The sequence below is a fragment of the Xiphophorus hellerii genome, chromosome 1, assembly GCF_003331165.1.
Source record: "Xiphophorus hellerii strain 12219 chromosome 1, Xiphophorus_hellerii-4.1, whole genome shotgun sequence".
In the NCBI taxonomy this organism is placed as follows: domain Eukaryota; kingdom Metazoa; phylum Chordata; class Actinopteri; order Cyprinodontiformes; family Poeciliidae; genus Xiphophorus; species Xiphophorus hellerii.
This window is the reverse complement of record NC_045672.1, coordinates 373248-389145: the sequence shown is the minus strand read 5'-3', so window position 1 is coordinate 389145 and position 15898 is coordinate 373248. Positions and strand designations below refer to the sequence as shown.

The following is a 15898-nucleotide window of genomic DNA, read 5'->3' as shown; positions in this document are numbered from 1 at the left end:
AAATCGAGAGCTTCGCTTTTTGGCTCAGCTCTCTCTTCACCACGATGGACCGGTACAGCGCCCGCTTCATGGCAGACGCTGCGCCAATCTGCCTGTCAATCTCCCGCTCCCTTCTTCCCCCATTCGTGAACAAGATCCCGAGATACTTAAACTCCTCCACTTGAGGCACACACTTAGACTAATTTTTTGTCGAGCATGTTTGCTAACTTTGAAAACATTTAGGCTATTTAGCTTCTACTAAAATTATTATTTCCAGAAGAAATCAGAAGCTAATTTATTTAGCTGTTTTATAAATTTTCCGTTGAATAAACTTTGATTTGTGGAGGCTTTGGGTGTCAACATGGTTGAATTTAGCTCTATGGTGTATCAGCAGTAGCTTACTGCTTAGGTGCTAATAGCGTAGCTAATTTTCATTTAGCATTCTAGCTAACTTTGAAAACATTTAGCACACTTAACTTTTTCATAAATACATTTTCTAAGATAAAGTCTAAAGGGCTAATCTAGTTTTATAAAGTTTTAGCACAACTAATGTCTCAGCTAGCAGTGTCTACCACTGATGGTGTCACCCTGAATATAACCTTTACCTTGGTAAAACATGGCAGAATTATGCTGTGGGAATAGTTTTCTGCTGCAAGGAAAGTTGATTGGAAATCTAATAAAATAATTTAATGTAAATAAAAGTGATAATACTCCTGGTGTTGCAAGACTGAACTGAGAGGTAAACATTCATCCATTGTTGCCAGGTGTGCGGGTGTGTGTGTGTGTGTGTGTGTGGTTTTATTGGTAAGCCTCGCTAGAAGACAGAGATTTTCATCTGGTCTCTTTAAGGTTTTATTAAAAGTGTAGCAAAATCAAACATTTCCATCTTTGCTCAGCCATTCATCCATTCCTTGCTTCCTCCCCTTCCCTTCACCAGAAAGCATCTATGACCCGGCAGACCGACCCACCCCCAACCCTCCGCCCACCACCCCCGGCCCAGCCTCAACGGCCGTCATCACTACCACCCCCGACCCCTTCATCTCTAACATGGTGTATGCCATCCCGCCTCCAATGACGGCCCAGCTAGCGTCCATGGAGCCGCCTGACACCAACGCCGTCCTTTCCACCTCCACCCCCGGCCGCGTTCCATCCAGCCGCATCCAGCCATCCGCCTCTGCCACCCCGAGCCCCCTGGAGGGCTCGGGCAGCGGCGACCCGAGCGGTGACGAAGAAGAGGAGGACGGACGGGATGAGGATGTTGGTAGTGGCGTCCAGTCGGAGGCCAGCGGTTCAGACGATTCTGGCGGTAAATCACTGCTTTTCACTTCATTCTCCATAATCCTGTTAGGTGGGAGGTTGGGTTTATCTGGAGGGTTTGGAAAAATTCAGAATCAATCATTAGCTGACATCATAACACATTCATACCATCATCTGCTAATTAGAAACTAAAAATAGGAAGCAAGGCTTGTGTAATTGTATGCAAATAGATTTTGCTGGAGAAAAAACTTCAAAGCCAGACAGATGAGGAGAAGAAATCTTCACAATGCTGTTACTGTCTTTTTTTTCAATTGCAAAAGATGTATATCTCCATTTCAGACAGAAAGTATTTGCATGGTTCACTGTAGCTCCATCACCTGCTGTCTGTTTCCCCCCTCCCCCTCCCTCTCTCCCCTCAGCAGCTTCACAGAGTAAAGCCAGGCTCTGTAAAATACACTCCCAGCACCACAAATAGAAGAGACCGCTGGGCCAAGTCTGTGGATCTCTGGAGCCTGACCCGACAGGCTGATGCCACTCCAAGGTCCAGCTGTGAGCGCTTGCAGCGCCATTGCTCCTTGTCACATGACTAGTCTGGAGTCTTTGCGCCTCTTGACTGGGCTGCTGCTTTTCCAGCCCAGGCTTTCCAATTAGACCTTCTTTCTTCTTTTATTCTTTCCTGATGTTGGGTCTCATCCATCCATCAGCATGGCTTGGCGGCTCGCAGTGACAGGACAGGCCTGATGGAGTGGCACTGTGCTTCCTCCACGCCTGTTGACCAGAGGCTGAGCGGAGAGCAGGGAGCTGCTGTGAGGCACAGTGTGTGTTCAGTGGCTCTGCAGCTCAGGCTATACATTAGAATATCATGCAAAGCCGGATACTTCACCAAGTGAAACATTTTGTAGATTAATTCCACACACAAGATGGATGTTTGAAATGCTCCTTTATGTTAATTATTATGATGTTCCACTTACAGATAATAAAAAATGACTTTTACATTCAGAATATCACATCAAACCATTTAAAAAAACATTTAACTCAGATATATGGTCTAAATGAAAAGTATGTTTAACACCTGCTTAAAGGTTGTTATTTTCAAAAGTACTTTTAATCTGACCAGCTGGCCTCACCTGAAAGCATATTCTAATTTATTTTATCTTTTTTCTCCGAAGAGTTTTTGCGGCACTAGTGGCTCGTATTTTTTCTACCGTAGACAGACAGGAAGGAGGGTGGAAGACATGCGGCAAAGGTCGTCGGGACCGGGAGTCGAACCCGCGACGTCCGCGTTGAGGATTAAGGCCTCCAAACGTGGGGCGTGCTAACCCCCTGCGCCACCACAGCACGCCCCAATTTATTTCATCTTGCTGTATGCATATGTATTTATAGTGCCTTGCAAAAGTAATCATACTTATTGAAGTTTTTAAATTTTACAACTTCAAACTGCCTGGGGATTTTTCTATTTCTGTGATGTAGAAACTGAAATGAAAGGAAGATTTGAAAATAGAATCTGCTGTAATTGTTTGTGTTTGGCTGTATGTTTCCATCATTCTGTGCATCTAGAGACTGAAACATCAACCTAGTTCGTCGGACTGTGACCTGTGACCTTTCAGTGGCTCTTAATAACTTTGTTCATTAATCTAACAGAACTGAGAAGAGCTTTTTATTATATAAAGTAAAAAATAGGCTTTCATCTAATATTTTGCTGCAGATTTTAACAACAGAATGAAACAATGGCATCTGGAGTTTTATTTTGTTGTTTTGATTTATTTTATGTGTTTTCAGGCTGAAACCAATAGGCTTTTTAAAAAATATTTTTCCTACCAATTGAGCTGTCCAAAACCAAACTATAAAGAAACAGAGGTTTTTATGACTTTCTTTGTACAATAGTTTTTCTTGTCCTGGTTCCCTCATGTTTGTTGACCAGAGCTGAGGATTTTCCCCCTGACCCTTGCTCTTTCTGCTGTGCTCCGTCATGATGCCGATTATTCTCTGACCAACATCTGACAGATGACAGGTCACTTCTGAAGACAGAAACTAAATATTGTTAAAGGGGCAGTATTATGTTTTTCAGCAACATAGAATCATTTTAGAGCACAGTCAACTCACTTTCAGTGGTCATGAAAATGCTATATCAAATATGATTTAAAAGAAATTTCACTTTGTAATTTAATGCCTTGAAATTGGGCCTCTGTCTCTTTAAGAAACTCCTGCCCTTTCTGAAGCTCATCTCAACATGGCTCTATTAACCCGTTAATGTTTTAACCAGTGTTTCTCAGCTCCTATAACAAGCTCAGCAGATGTTTGCCAATTGCTGCTGGCTAGTCTGAAGGAGCTGAGTGGGAGAGCTGCTCTGTGAGGTGGAGCTAGGTCCTCCCAGGCGTTTTGCACAGCTGAATGGTTGTCATGGAGATTAAAGGATTTCTCAGACATGCATGAAAGAATCAAAACAAAACTCCAGGTTTGTTTCTGATGAGGAAATAATATCATAACATTATGTAAAGCTCTAAAATGTCAAGATTACATAATACTGCCCCTTTAAGAACTATCAGAATAAAAGTCCAGATGTATCCCCAAACCTCCTATCTGTTAAAAAAGAAAGTCATCCATTATTTTCCTTCTGCTTCATAATTATGTTCTGCCTTGTGTTGCTCTGTTGCATAAAATCCCAGTAAAATATGTCAGTTATAATGAGACAAATTTGAAAAGTTCAGTTTGTCTGAATACTTTTTGAAGGTATTTGTCTGTTAGTGTGAACAAATGTGATTTTAACACAGATGCTAACAGGTAGAAAAGTCTGGTCTCTTGTGTTTTGTCCTGTTTATTTTTCTGTCTCTGATTCTTGTCTTGTTCAATTTGCACGTATGTGAATTTAAAGTCAGTCAGAAGTGTGTTTGTTTCTGTTTTTTTCTGACTCCCGTCTGTCTGCATCTGTGTGTTCACATCCTGCTCTGCTCCTGCAGGACACAGAGTGCCCTTGCTCTCCTGCTCTGTTTCTCCTCTTCTTCATGCTCTGTAAATCTGCAGACCGCATTCCAACATGCGCCCAATAACCTTTCTTCCTCCCTCTCGCGTCCCTTGACCGTGAGACTTTGAGTAGGACGTCCCTGCCCCTTGATGTCTTTACGGCTTGTTTAGCTGCGAGCCTTTTCTGCCTGCGATCATTTCTAATCCCTGTGCGGCCGTAAACCGCTCTGCTTCGGCCAAGACCGGGTCCTGCGCCGCCAACAAGAGAGTGGACAGCGTCTCAGTCCTGGGGTAGAGAAAGTCTGACCACTTTTATGTCCTTAATGTCTCTAGATTGCCAGAAACACAGTGGCAGTAGCAGTAACAGGACACTGTAGGGATTTTTTCTTCTTTTTGATTTTTCTTGGACGCCTTGAGAGGAACTGCCAGCCAGTCAGCAGTTATCACACTCCCCTATCATTTAAAGCGCTCTGTGTGTGACATGACTGGCAACAGTGCCCATTAAGGGTTTTCTGCCTGACAAAATGAGTTCCAGCTGTAAAATCAGAACCCATGAAATGCCATATAATCACCCCTGACAGATGCCTCTTTCAGCTCTCAATCATTGGTCAGCAGACAGAGAAAAAAACGCAAAAACACCTGGAGGAGCAGGAGGAACTCAGCAAAACAAAAACAGCACACATCTTTTAGGTTCTAGTTTCAAGCTTCTCGGAAAAAGAATGATTTATATTCATGATTTTTTTGCTAAAGTTGAATGAATTTTTTATTAGGACTTTGTGTCACCTGCAGGTTCGCCAGTGGCAGGTTCTGCTGCTGCCACTGCCGAGGAGAGGTCCTCCTGTGACAACACAGAGTTCGGCTGCTGTCCTGACGGAAAGACCCCATCCAGCACCCCAGAGGGTACCAACTGCCCCCGTAAGTCGACAATCGACATGCAGGGTCCTGAAGAAGAGCACTTCCACTGATCTCAGACCTGCTGTCTGTCTCTGCTCTGTTCAATAACTGTTTTTATTGAAGCATCTCAACAGATTAGGAGATAATTGAAAAATCAATTTCTATAAGTCTGTTCAGGAACTGTAGCTCCCATTACACACAGTCATTAAACACAGATTAATTTAGTTCATCCATGTATTCCTGTTAACCTCAAAACCCCAAATTCACCAAGCAAATGCCTGGAGGAACGGCTGAGCTCGTCGGGGAAACACTTCAGGCGTTAAGGTTTAGTACAGAGATGCTGTGTGAAGGCAGAGCATCAGAAAGAGCAGGAGCTTCTTAAGAGACAGAGGCACAATTTCAAGACGTCAGTTTGCTAAATCAGATTAAGTTATATTTGATATATGCAGCATTTTTATAACCATGAAAGTAGCATAGTTAGTCGATTGTGCTATAAAATGGAACTATTTGGAAAACATATGATTCTGCCAATTTATTGAACTTTGCTTCACATCCCTTGCTTACGTTTTTCCTTCCACTCAACTTTTTGTTATTTTTACATACAGAAGTCTGTGAACAGCCATCGTCTTAAACAATTACCTTTGTTGTCTTCTCCTCCTTGTGGAGGACCAGCAGTGTTCTCCATGATTGTGAGGCTGAAACTCAACGTTTCTCTGATAAATTCCTTTTTTCTTTTAATCGGTAATATGCAAGATTTACATTTTTTGATAAATTGAATATTGTCGTGTGTGGAATGAATCTGTTTTAAACTGAATCACTGAGGCAGTTTAGTGGTATTGTAATGAAGTGAGATGTTCTTGAACATGCATTTGGTTCATAGTTCATGTCTGCTGCAGCTGGCTGACATTTGAATGATTTAATCAGATTAAAGCAGATTGTTGCCCCTCTCTAACTCTGTGTTACATGAGTGCTGCTGAGTGTTGCTTATTTTGCCACAGATGATGATGAATTGAGCAAACACTGATGAATGTTGAGCATGCGTGTGCAGCGTGACCTTCAGTTTACGATGCTCCAAATAAAACAGATAAACAGCCTGGTGTTAAGAGAAGAGCTTATGATCAATAAAGTGAAGCAAACCACATCAAGGGCAAACCTGGGTCACTGTTGGCTGGGTCTGGGGAATTTCTGCCACCGTCTCTGTGGGTTTTAAAGCAGAGGTCCTTCTTATATTTTGTTTTTATGTAAACAGACGTTTTGCATGTTGAGTGAAGGGATTTTTTTGCCACTCCATCTGCTTCTAACAGAGAGAACAGGTGGTCTGTTTTGACTCTGCACATTTTAAATCATCTGATTTCTGTACATTAAATTCTAATTGACAGCTGGTTGGAGATGTTGTTGGTCTTAATGAAGCTAGGTTTGATATAAACACGTTTACATCTGCCCACCATGATGTTTTCATTTTCAGTGATGCATTTCAGTGGCTTTTATTTCCTGGTGATTATTTAACAAATAGTTTTAATGAGTTGTACCAGTTTGAATTAACTGCAGATTTGAGGGATAGTTCTGTCTCTTCTTGTCTTGAATTCATTTAAATTGGTTGGTTTTCATTCATATGTTGAGCATGTTTCCAGTCAGCATGTTGAACAGGTTTGAGCAGAAGCCTCATGTTAACCTGCTGGTTTGTTTCTATTTGGGATCATTGTCCTGCTGGAACAGCCAGCAGTATCAGACACATGACCCTAACCTTCACTCTCTGAGAGGGCTTATTCAGATTAATCATGATTAATCGATTATTGAAATAATCGTCTACTAATTTAGTAACCAATGAATCATTAACTGGACTATACAAACTCAAAGAATCAATTTGGCTGAAAGAGCAATATATCCTCATCACTGATTCAGCCAAAACTGTCAAGTGTTCTACCCATAACTCTTTTAATGGCAAAGTTTATCTTCACCTGGTTCAAATTATATAAAAACAGAATCTCCTATTAATCACTTTTTGCTATCCAATTATTAACCAGTTAATTGGTTAATAATTGTGGTATTAACAATACCACAAAGAGTAGATCATCTCTCCACTACACTGATGTTAAGCCAAGCAGAAAGCTGAACTTTTGACATGTTGATGTTAAAAGTATTTTTTCACTGCAGATGCTTCCTTTGCTACAAATGATTGAGCATTCACTATAGAACGTAACAAAAGGTTAATTTTTGTATTTAAAAAAGGACATGAGCTTGTAATTTCATATGCTCAGATTTTGCCAGTCGCTGAGGAGCAGACGGTCGAGTGGTCATCGATCCAGATATGAATGGAGAGGGATCAACGTTACGAGTTTACCACAGTAAACTCAAACTTCTTCACCCAGAGAAAAACAATTATTCAAATCCATCTCTTAAGGCCTAAATTATAGTAAACTTCCATGCACATCATGAAATCAGACAAATGTTACATTTTGGTGCCACTTTATTCACTGCGATCCTGTGTTTTGGCTTCCATGTGTCTCTGCTTTGCCTTTCATTCAGCTCTTCTTCATCCCTGGGTACTCACAGATACTTTACCTTCACCATCGGCTGCCTGAGCCGCCTCTCACTCTTTCAGCCTCAGCCGAGTCAATCTCAAACCACTCTTGCATCAGCTCATTTCTCTTTGGAGTTGAGCGCAGGGAGAGCCAAGAGACTACCAGAGGGCGAGCAGCGCCGTTGTACCAATCAGTGCTTTCTGCCACAGCCCATTCATGAAGATAAAGGGCTTCTTTTTCCCACTCTTTGCCTCTCCAGCCTTTGACTCCCTCCAGCTCCCTGCCTCAATCTGTCCCCGGTGCTGGGTTATTTGACGGATTGTGAAAAGAGGGATTCTCTCGGCTCCCGGGGGAGCTCTAGGTCATGACTTGCGAGAGTCGAGGCCACAAATTAGAGTGAGGAGTTGCATTTCTGGCTCGCGGAAGGTCCGAGAGTCTCCCAGTAAACCAGCAGAGTTTATAGCCATGACATGATCTCAAGACGCGACCTTCCATGTTTGTTTCATCCGCAGAATTTATAGCTAAACAAACACGAGGGAGGAATTCAGTGACCTTTGACTTTGAGTGAAAGCAGGTTTTAGCTGAAAGATGAACATTACAACAAATCATCCCAAAGCTTGTAAATATTTATCTCGGCAAACAAAAGACGGTGCAGCAGCGATCAATACTTCATTCAGCTCAAGTGTTCCCAATAAATTCAGGCTGAGCGATTGATTGATCAATACAGCTGGATCTCTTTCCCCTGTAAGACGGCCTCGGGTGATCTTCCCCTCATTAGTAATGAAATGATACATCCCCGAATGCTTCGGCTGCCGTCTCATCAAGCATTGACATCTCTGCTACAGTGACAGAAGAAGGACTAATTATTTTTTGTTCCACATTTTATTGAGACATCAAATGCTGAAATTAACTCTGAGAGTCTTGTTTTGGGCATTCGCCGACCTTGGAGAGTGTAAACTGTGGAAATCTTTCCCCCATTTTGTTTCCTTACAACCACAAGCTTGAATGATTTTATTTGGGTTTTATGTGAGCAAAGTCTGGAATGGTTGTGAAGAGAAAAGGAAAAGTTCAAATCTTTTGAGGTTTTCCACATCTACAGAGTAAAATGATTGCAGAATAAGTCAACCTTAGTCAGTCAGTTGAAATTTGGCAATAGAAACCAACTTCAGCTTCGTGTCAAATATTGGAGCATTTTCATATTCATATGAAAAGTAGCTGCGTATTCCTTTGTGGGATGGTAGACGCTTCTCCCTGAGCTGGCTGCTGGTTGTGCTTCATGACGCCGTTTGTTCGTTAACAACATTAACAGAACAGATGAAATTATATTGATACCAAACTACTCTTTATTTGGTTCCTCTAGCGCACAGGTCTCAAACTCCAGTCCTCGAGGGCCGCTGTCCTGCAGTTTTTAGATGTTCCACAGGTACAAAACGCTGGAATTAAATGGCTTAATTACCTCCTCCTTGTGTAGATCAGTTCTCCAGAGCCTTGCTAATGACCTAAGTATTCTCTTCAGGTGTGGTGCAGCAGAGGAACATCTAAAAGTTGCAGGACAGCGGCCCTTGAGGACTGGAGTTTGACACCCCTGCGTCTAGCGGCACTTTGGTTCGCTGTATTCTGTTAAAGGGTGTCAGAGTAATTTCCTTTTTTATCTGTAAAAGAGTGGAAAAGCCATATATTACGTTGATTCCACTTCAACTTACCCAATAAAATACATTGAAATATATGGTTATAATGTGACAAAATGTGGAAAAGTTTCTGAGCTGTGTAGTTTGGTTTTTATTCGTCTGTTTAAAAACCGATGTAATTCTGTTTCCTTTTAACAAGGTGTTTTATATGGACGTAATAGACAATTTTCATTTCTGTTGCATTACTTGACCTTAAGCTCTACTGCAGCATGCTAAACCCGTCCAACGCCATCTTGCAGATCCATTACCTTTTACAGTTCACTACAATCTGATAGGCGAACAGCTCTGTCCCTCCTTTCTTCCCTCTCTTCTTTATATATCTTTCTCTCTTTACGTCCTTTATGGAAGCGGCCTGGAAAATCGCCCCTCTATTCGTCTTTTTCCCAGATTAAATGTCCGATGCGACTCGCCGTTCCCTCGCTTTCTTTACCGTCTCCAGGCCAACCGAAGTGCGGCCATTTGACTCTGCTTTATGGCCGCCGTCACATCCTGAATCGATGCGCGCTGCCCTCGGTCGCGCCGTAAGCCGCCGGGCTGCGCGTCCCTTCTCGTTGCGGTTTATACCAGACTGTGTCAGCCGTCGGTCTGCCGGCATTAAGGAGACAATTACGGCTATCTCTCATGATAATCATACAAGTGCTCTTCCCCATACTCTGTGCCGTTGCTCAGGCAGGGGCAGCGATGATTGATTTGGGCAATTTGTTCTGCTGATTACAAGCGGCATGGATCCACGGCACCGCCACCTCTCGCGCTACTCTTCACTCGACATACACGCACGCACACACAAAAACACCTTCTCGCTTTATTTCAAGCCCCCTTCTCGCGGCACTAGCATGAAGAGGGCATATAAAAAGTTGATATATGTTGGACAACACAGCACTCCAAGGTTGAGGCTCTCTTCGTGGGAGAAGGGCCTATTCAAAGCACCTTCAGGCTATTTTCTCCTCACCATGTCTGTGCCTGCTTTGTGTATTTACAGGGTCGGCCCAAGCCTTTCTCTGGCCTAAGCAGAATTTCATTTGGGCCCCTATAGCAAAACCAGATCCTTCTGATTCCTAAGCTATTCTGTGTGTGTAACATACCTGCTATCATTAGCATTAGCATAATCTGTAATTAGCTTACATGGTACCTGTGTTATTATGGCTGTTGATTTTAACCTTACAGGCGTAGCAAACTAAGAAAATTGAATTTTGAACTGCAGAGTGGTATTTAAATGAGCCGTATTATTTTAATTATTTAAAAGTAACATCAGCTGATAAACACTGGATTTAAAGTAAACAAGTAAATAGGTTGATATATTTCCCCAACAGGAAATGATTAGTATTTTATTTGTGTAAAACCTATAAACATAATACTGCAATAGTTTTTCCATGTGTATTAGCATTTAGTTTGTATTACTCAGTGTTGTTTTAAGTGTATATATATATATATATATATATATATATATATATATATATATATATATATATATATATATATATATATATACTGTATATATATATATATATAAAATCATGCTGGCCTGGTGCTGTTGGTGGCCCCCTGGTGGTGTGGGGGTTCTAATCAGCTGCTCGGCTCTCATATGCTTTTTGCCAGCTCTGTGTGTGTATATGTCTGTGTGTGTCAAGTTTGTTCTGTGTCTAACCTGCTGTTTCTCTACCCAGCCTTCTATACCACAGTCAGCTTTTGGGATGAGCCTGGATCTGGTAAAACTGGACCATTTTCCCTGTTTGCCTTCTCTTCTGTCATATTTCCACTCTTCACCTCGTCCTCCTCCACTTCCCTTTCTTAATCTTTATCGGTCAAACTGCAGAAGCACCCCTCTGGGGTGATCAGCAGCTCCCTCACTAACACCACCCACCCTGTCAGACACACACAAACTCACGATCCATCACTCACCCTGACCTGGCACTGCCCCAGAAACCAGCAGCACCATGTGAAGGCAGAGACTATGATGGGAAAAGCTGCATGTGCTCTAAATGTCTCACCTCATCGCTTTCTGCCTTCAGCCACCATGAAGTTCTCGGGCTTCCTGCACCTCGACCAGGTGGATGACCAGGAGATTTTCTACACCCCTGAGATGGAGGACCCCAAGTCTGAGCTGTTTGGAGAGACAGCCCGCAGCATAGAGAGCGCTGTAAGTCCAAAAGTGCTGTTCGTATTCAGAGTTCAGGCCAGGAAGCATTTCTAGCTGATTTGCACCGTTGACTTTTTATCATCTGTTTTTGGATAAACTCTTCTGCTAGTGTAAGCAGTTTCCCTGAACTGTATCCTGTTTAACTTCACTGCTTAATCTCTTATATTGTGGTTTATTCAAAAAACAAAGTGACAATGTGAAGATAAAACGTCTAACATACAGAAAAAACTCATTTCAATCAAATATTTCAGCACTCCAAAACAATATTTTTAGTTACTTTTGTTGAGAGTTTTTATTTGGGTGTAAGGGCTCTCCACCCAGGGCATCATGGTTTGGACACGCCAGAAAAATGTTTAAAAATCTGAAATATTTGGACCAAATAATCCAAAATTAACCAGAGACTGTGTAAAACACAAAATCTATTTCTAAATGTGTATTGTAACTATGGAAACACAGAAAAGCAACATTTTAATTGCTCCTTAAGGCTTTTTGGACCACTTAGAATTAGAAAAACATTTAAACTGTATGATAAAGAGCTGGACTAGAGTGTTCTTATGCTGACTACTGTTTGTGAAACATTTGATCAGTATGTCAAGAAAAATAAAGATTTTTAGTATTCTTACTTCAGATTCACTAAATTGTGATAATACTTAAGCAGATCAAACTTGGACTTTTAATATTTTATGTTGCTTCCACTGTATATATACTGTATATACTGTATATATATACGTATATACACTGCCTGGCCAAAAAAAAAGTCGCCACCAAAAAATGGTCACACTCTCTAATATTTTGTTGGACCGCCTTTAGCTTTGATTACAGCCCGCATTCGCTGTGGCATTGTTTCAATAAGCTTCTGCAGTGCCACAAGATTTATTTCCATCCAGTGTTGCATTAATCTTTCACCAAGATCTTGTATTGATGATGGGAGAGTCTGACCACTGCGCAAAGCCTTCTCCAGCACATCCCAAAGATTCTCAATGGGGTTAAGGTCTGGACTCTGTGGTGGCCAATCCATGTGTGAAAAAGATGTCTCATGCTCCCTGAACCACTCTTTCACAATGTGAGCCCGATGAATCCTGGCATTGTCATCTTGGAATATGCCCGTTCCATTTGGGAAGACAAAATCCATTGATGGAATAACCTGGTCATTCAGTATATTCAGGTAGTCAGCTGACCTCATTCTTTGGGCACACAATGTTGCTGAACCTAGACCTGACCAACTGCAGCAACCCCAGATCATAGCACTGCCCCCACAGGCTTGTACAGTAGGCACTAGGCATGATGGGTGCATCACTTCACCTGCCTCTCTTCTTACCCTGATGCGCCCATCACTCTGGAACAGGGTAAATCTGGACTCATCAGACCACATGACCCTCTTCCATTCCTCCAGAGTCCAATCTTTATGCTCCCTAGCAAACTGAAGCCTTTTTTTCTGGTTAGCCTTACTGATTAGAGGTTTTCTTACGGCTACACAGCTGTTCAATCCCAACCCCTTGAGTTCCCTTCGCATTGTGCGTGTGGAAATGCTTTTGCGTTCACAATTAAACATACTCCTGAGTTCTGCTGTTGTTTTTCTTCGATTTGATTTGACCAAACGTTTAAGTAATCACCGATCACGATCATTCAGGATTTTTTTCCGACCACATTTCTTCCTGGAAGACGATGGTTCCCCACCATCCTTCCAGTTTTTAATGATGCGTTGGACAGTTCTTAACCCAATTCTAGTAGTTTCTGCAATCTCCTTAGATGTTTTCTCTGCTTGATGCATGCCAATGATTTGACCCTTCTTAAACAGACTAACGTCTTTTCCACGACCACAGGATGTGTCTTTTGCCATGGTTGTTTAAGAAATGAGGAGTTACTCATTGCATCAGCTGGGGTTAAATAACTTGTTGCCAGCTGAAAGATAATCGCCTATGCAGTACTTATCCAATAGGAGGCTTGTACCTATTTGCTTAGTTAAATCCAGGTGGCGACTTTTTTTTTGGTCAGGCAGTGTATATATACAGTATATATGTATATGTCGTAACTTGGCACCATTGGCGTGTTACGACTCGTCTAGGGATGGCCAGATCATAACATGAAGGATCCGTCCTCTTCAGATCTCAAGCAGCTGACACACACAAAGATGTACATTTTATAATATTATTTGTTTTTAAAAAATTTATTTTTGACTGAAATGTTACAACAAGTGGAGTACATGGCTTCAGAGTGAGCTATGGTGCCGAAAACAATAAACAAAAGGAAACTATCTGAATATTAACCAGAACTTACCTATTTGAAAATAAATAAACCAAATGACAAAAACTTTCCTCCCTAATTAAGAAAAACATGAGAAAACTAAACGGCCGCTCAATCCTACAAACTCCAAGCACTTTTACAAGGTGTTTAACAGGCAAACAGTGTGGCTGGTGGAGATGAGCTGAGGATGGATGGCAGGAAGTCTACGTCAGCAGCTTTTATAGCCGTCACCTCCAGGGGGCCACCAATTGGACGTCTCCATCGTCTTCTGGGAGCCAATCAGGGATAGGCACCTGCACACTCATGTTTACATGATTATATTTACGACGCCAGTTGTAACAGGCGGACAAAGCAGTTTTTGTTTTGGTTACTATAAAAAAAATCAAATCTTATTTTTAAAATGTTTTCTTTTTAGAATAGGTCCTGCTGGGTGTGTGTGTGCAACCACTGTGTTCCACTTTCCAAGTAACCATTTTTAGATTGTCAGCGTCTACAGGAAAAGCAAACATGAGTTAAATTCAGCAGGTAACATGCACGATGACAGGTTTTAGAATAAAAAATCCCTGTCCTTGTTCTGAGCTGGTTCTGCTGCCCTCAAGTGTCCAAACTGTCACTGAGGCCACAAGAGGAAGGAAAAAACAAAGACTTTGCTGCAAATGTTTTGTTTTCCAAGAATGTTCTTGTCAAGAGGCCAAAAGCCTCTGAAACAAGATTCAAAGTGCCTCGACACAATAAAGCTCCTTGCGGAGTGGCTTTCTAATCCAATTCTTTCCGTTCTTTCAGGCAGGTATCACAGCGCATATTACAGACTTGACACCTCTGAAGCTGCTGAGTAATATTCTGCCACGCTCAGCTGAAGCAATTTTTCTGCTCCGATACATCTGATATAAAAATAACAATAATGAAAAAAGGACAGGGGACAAAGAAAGAAAATGCATTTGGTCAGAGGACATACATCAAAGGACATGCCCTGCCTGATATCTAGTTTTTAATAAAAAGGAGAACAGTGACAATCTGTTGCATCAGGTGATCTGTGCTGAAGATTATGTACAGCAATTGAACCCCATTTTTTAAGACCAAAGTAGGTGGGGAAAAAAAGAACCACAGGCTTTTCACAGCATCTCGGTTTATTTCTGCTATTCTTCTCATATTTTTCCTCTTCTGAATATCACTTTACTGCATATAGATGATTAATTAGAAAAATCTTTGGCAATGTTTGTATGAAGAGACGCTCTTCAAGCTTAATAAGACCCCAACTGGAAGAAAAAACCAACATCTCTCTGCAGAATTGTGCAGTTGCTTGCCAAACAAATTTACAATACCCAAAAGCGGTTTTCCATGCGAGATTAATTAGGCTTTTTCTGCTTTTTATAAAAATTCAAACATTACTTTTGGATAAATCCGAGCATCGAACTGTTGGATAGTCATGCCGTTAGCAAGCTGAGCCAGACAGCCACCATAATCACAGTTTGGCCACTGATTTCCTCCACTGTCCGTTTCCTCTGTGACGATCCGGGGCCTCACTCCTCACATGAAACGGGAACCTGTGTGTAGGCATGTGTGGGTGTGTCTGTATGTGCTGTTCACATGTGCCAGCTGCTAAATCAGTGTCACCAGCCCCCACTGGGACATAATCTGCTGCCTCACAGCGGTGTGTGTGTGTGCTCGTTAACGGTCTCAGCCTGTGGGTCTCTTGAAGCCCTGTATGCTACTTGACAGCATCCAACGCCCTCCTCTACATCTTGCAGGACGACCACTGAGCACACACTATACTTACACAAATGGACTTAGCGCTAGCAGAAGGCGTGCAAAGTCACAAAGTGGCTCTTTACTTGAAAAGAGTCAAGCTGTGGCACAGCTCTTTAAAAAACATGAGAATGTGCTTTTTCAGAGATAAATAAAAACGTTTGCGAGGACAGGAGTGAAGTGCGTACTGAGGGGAAGTTTGTGTACACTGACTCCATCGCTAATCCAGCTTTGGAGGGTTTTACTGCCTAATTTGCTGTCACACCTTCACAAATCTGAGGAGTTTAGTGTTTGCAGAAAATATTCTTGAGCGCTCTCAACAAGACCAGCAAAGTGTTCCTAATCGAGTGAACTGCCAGTTTAAGTGTCATTACTGACGGTAGAAATAAGATCATTAAGCTTTAGTGATGCATTTATTCTGATGTGCTCATCAGCTGGAGCAAAATGTGCTTTGTATATTAAATTATATT

General features: G+C 41.8%; 1 protein-coding gene across 10 annotated transcripts in view; it reads left to right on the top strand.

Annotated features, from left to right (window-relative positions):
• agrn (agrin) overlaps positions 1-15898 on the top strand; it is a 466151-nt gene that overhangs the window by 392058 nt on the left and 58195 nt on the right. For 9 of the 10 annotated variants that reach the window (XM_032562688.1, XM_032562681.1, XM_032562697.1 and 6 more), the window contains 3 exons: positions 917-1285; positions 4987-5112; positions 11311-11438. In XM_032562688.1, the coding sequence (XP_032418579.1) occupies positions 917-1285; positions 4987-5112; positions 11311-11438 (623 nt within the window). The remainder of the gene's footprint in view (positions 1-916; positions 1286-4986; positions 5113-11310; positions 11439-15898) is intronic. The other variant, XM_032562732.1, reaches the window with a different exon arrangement.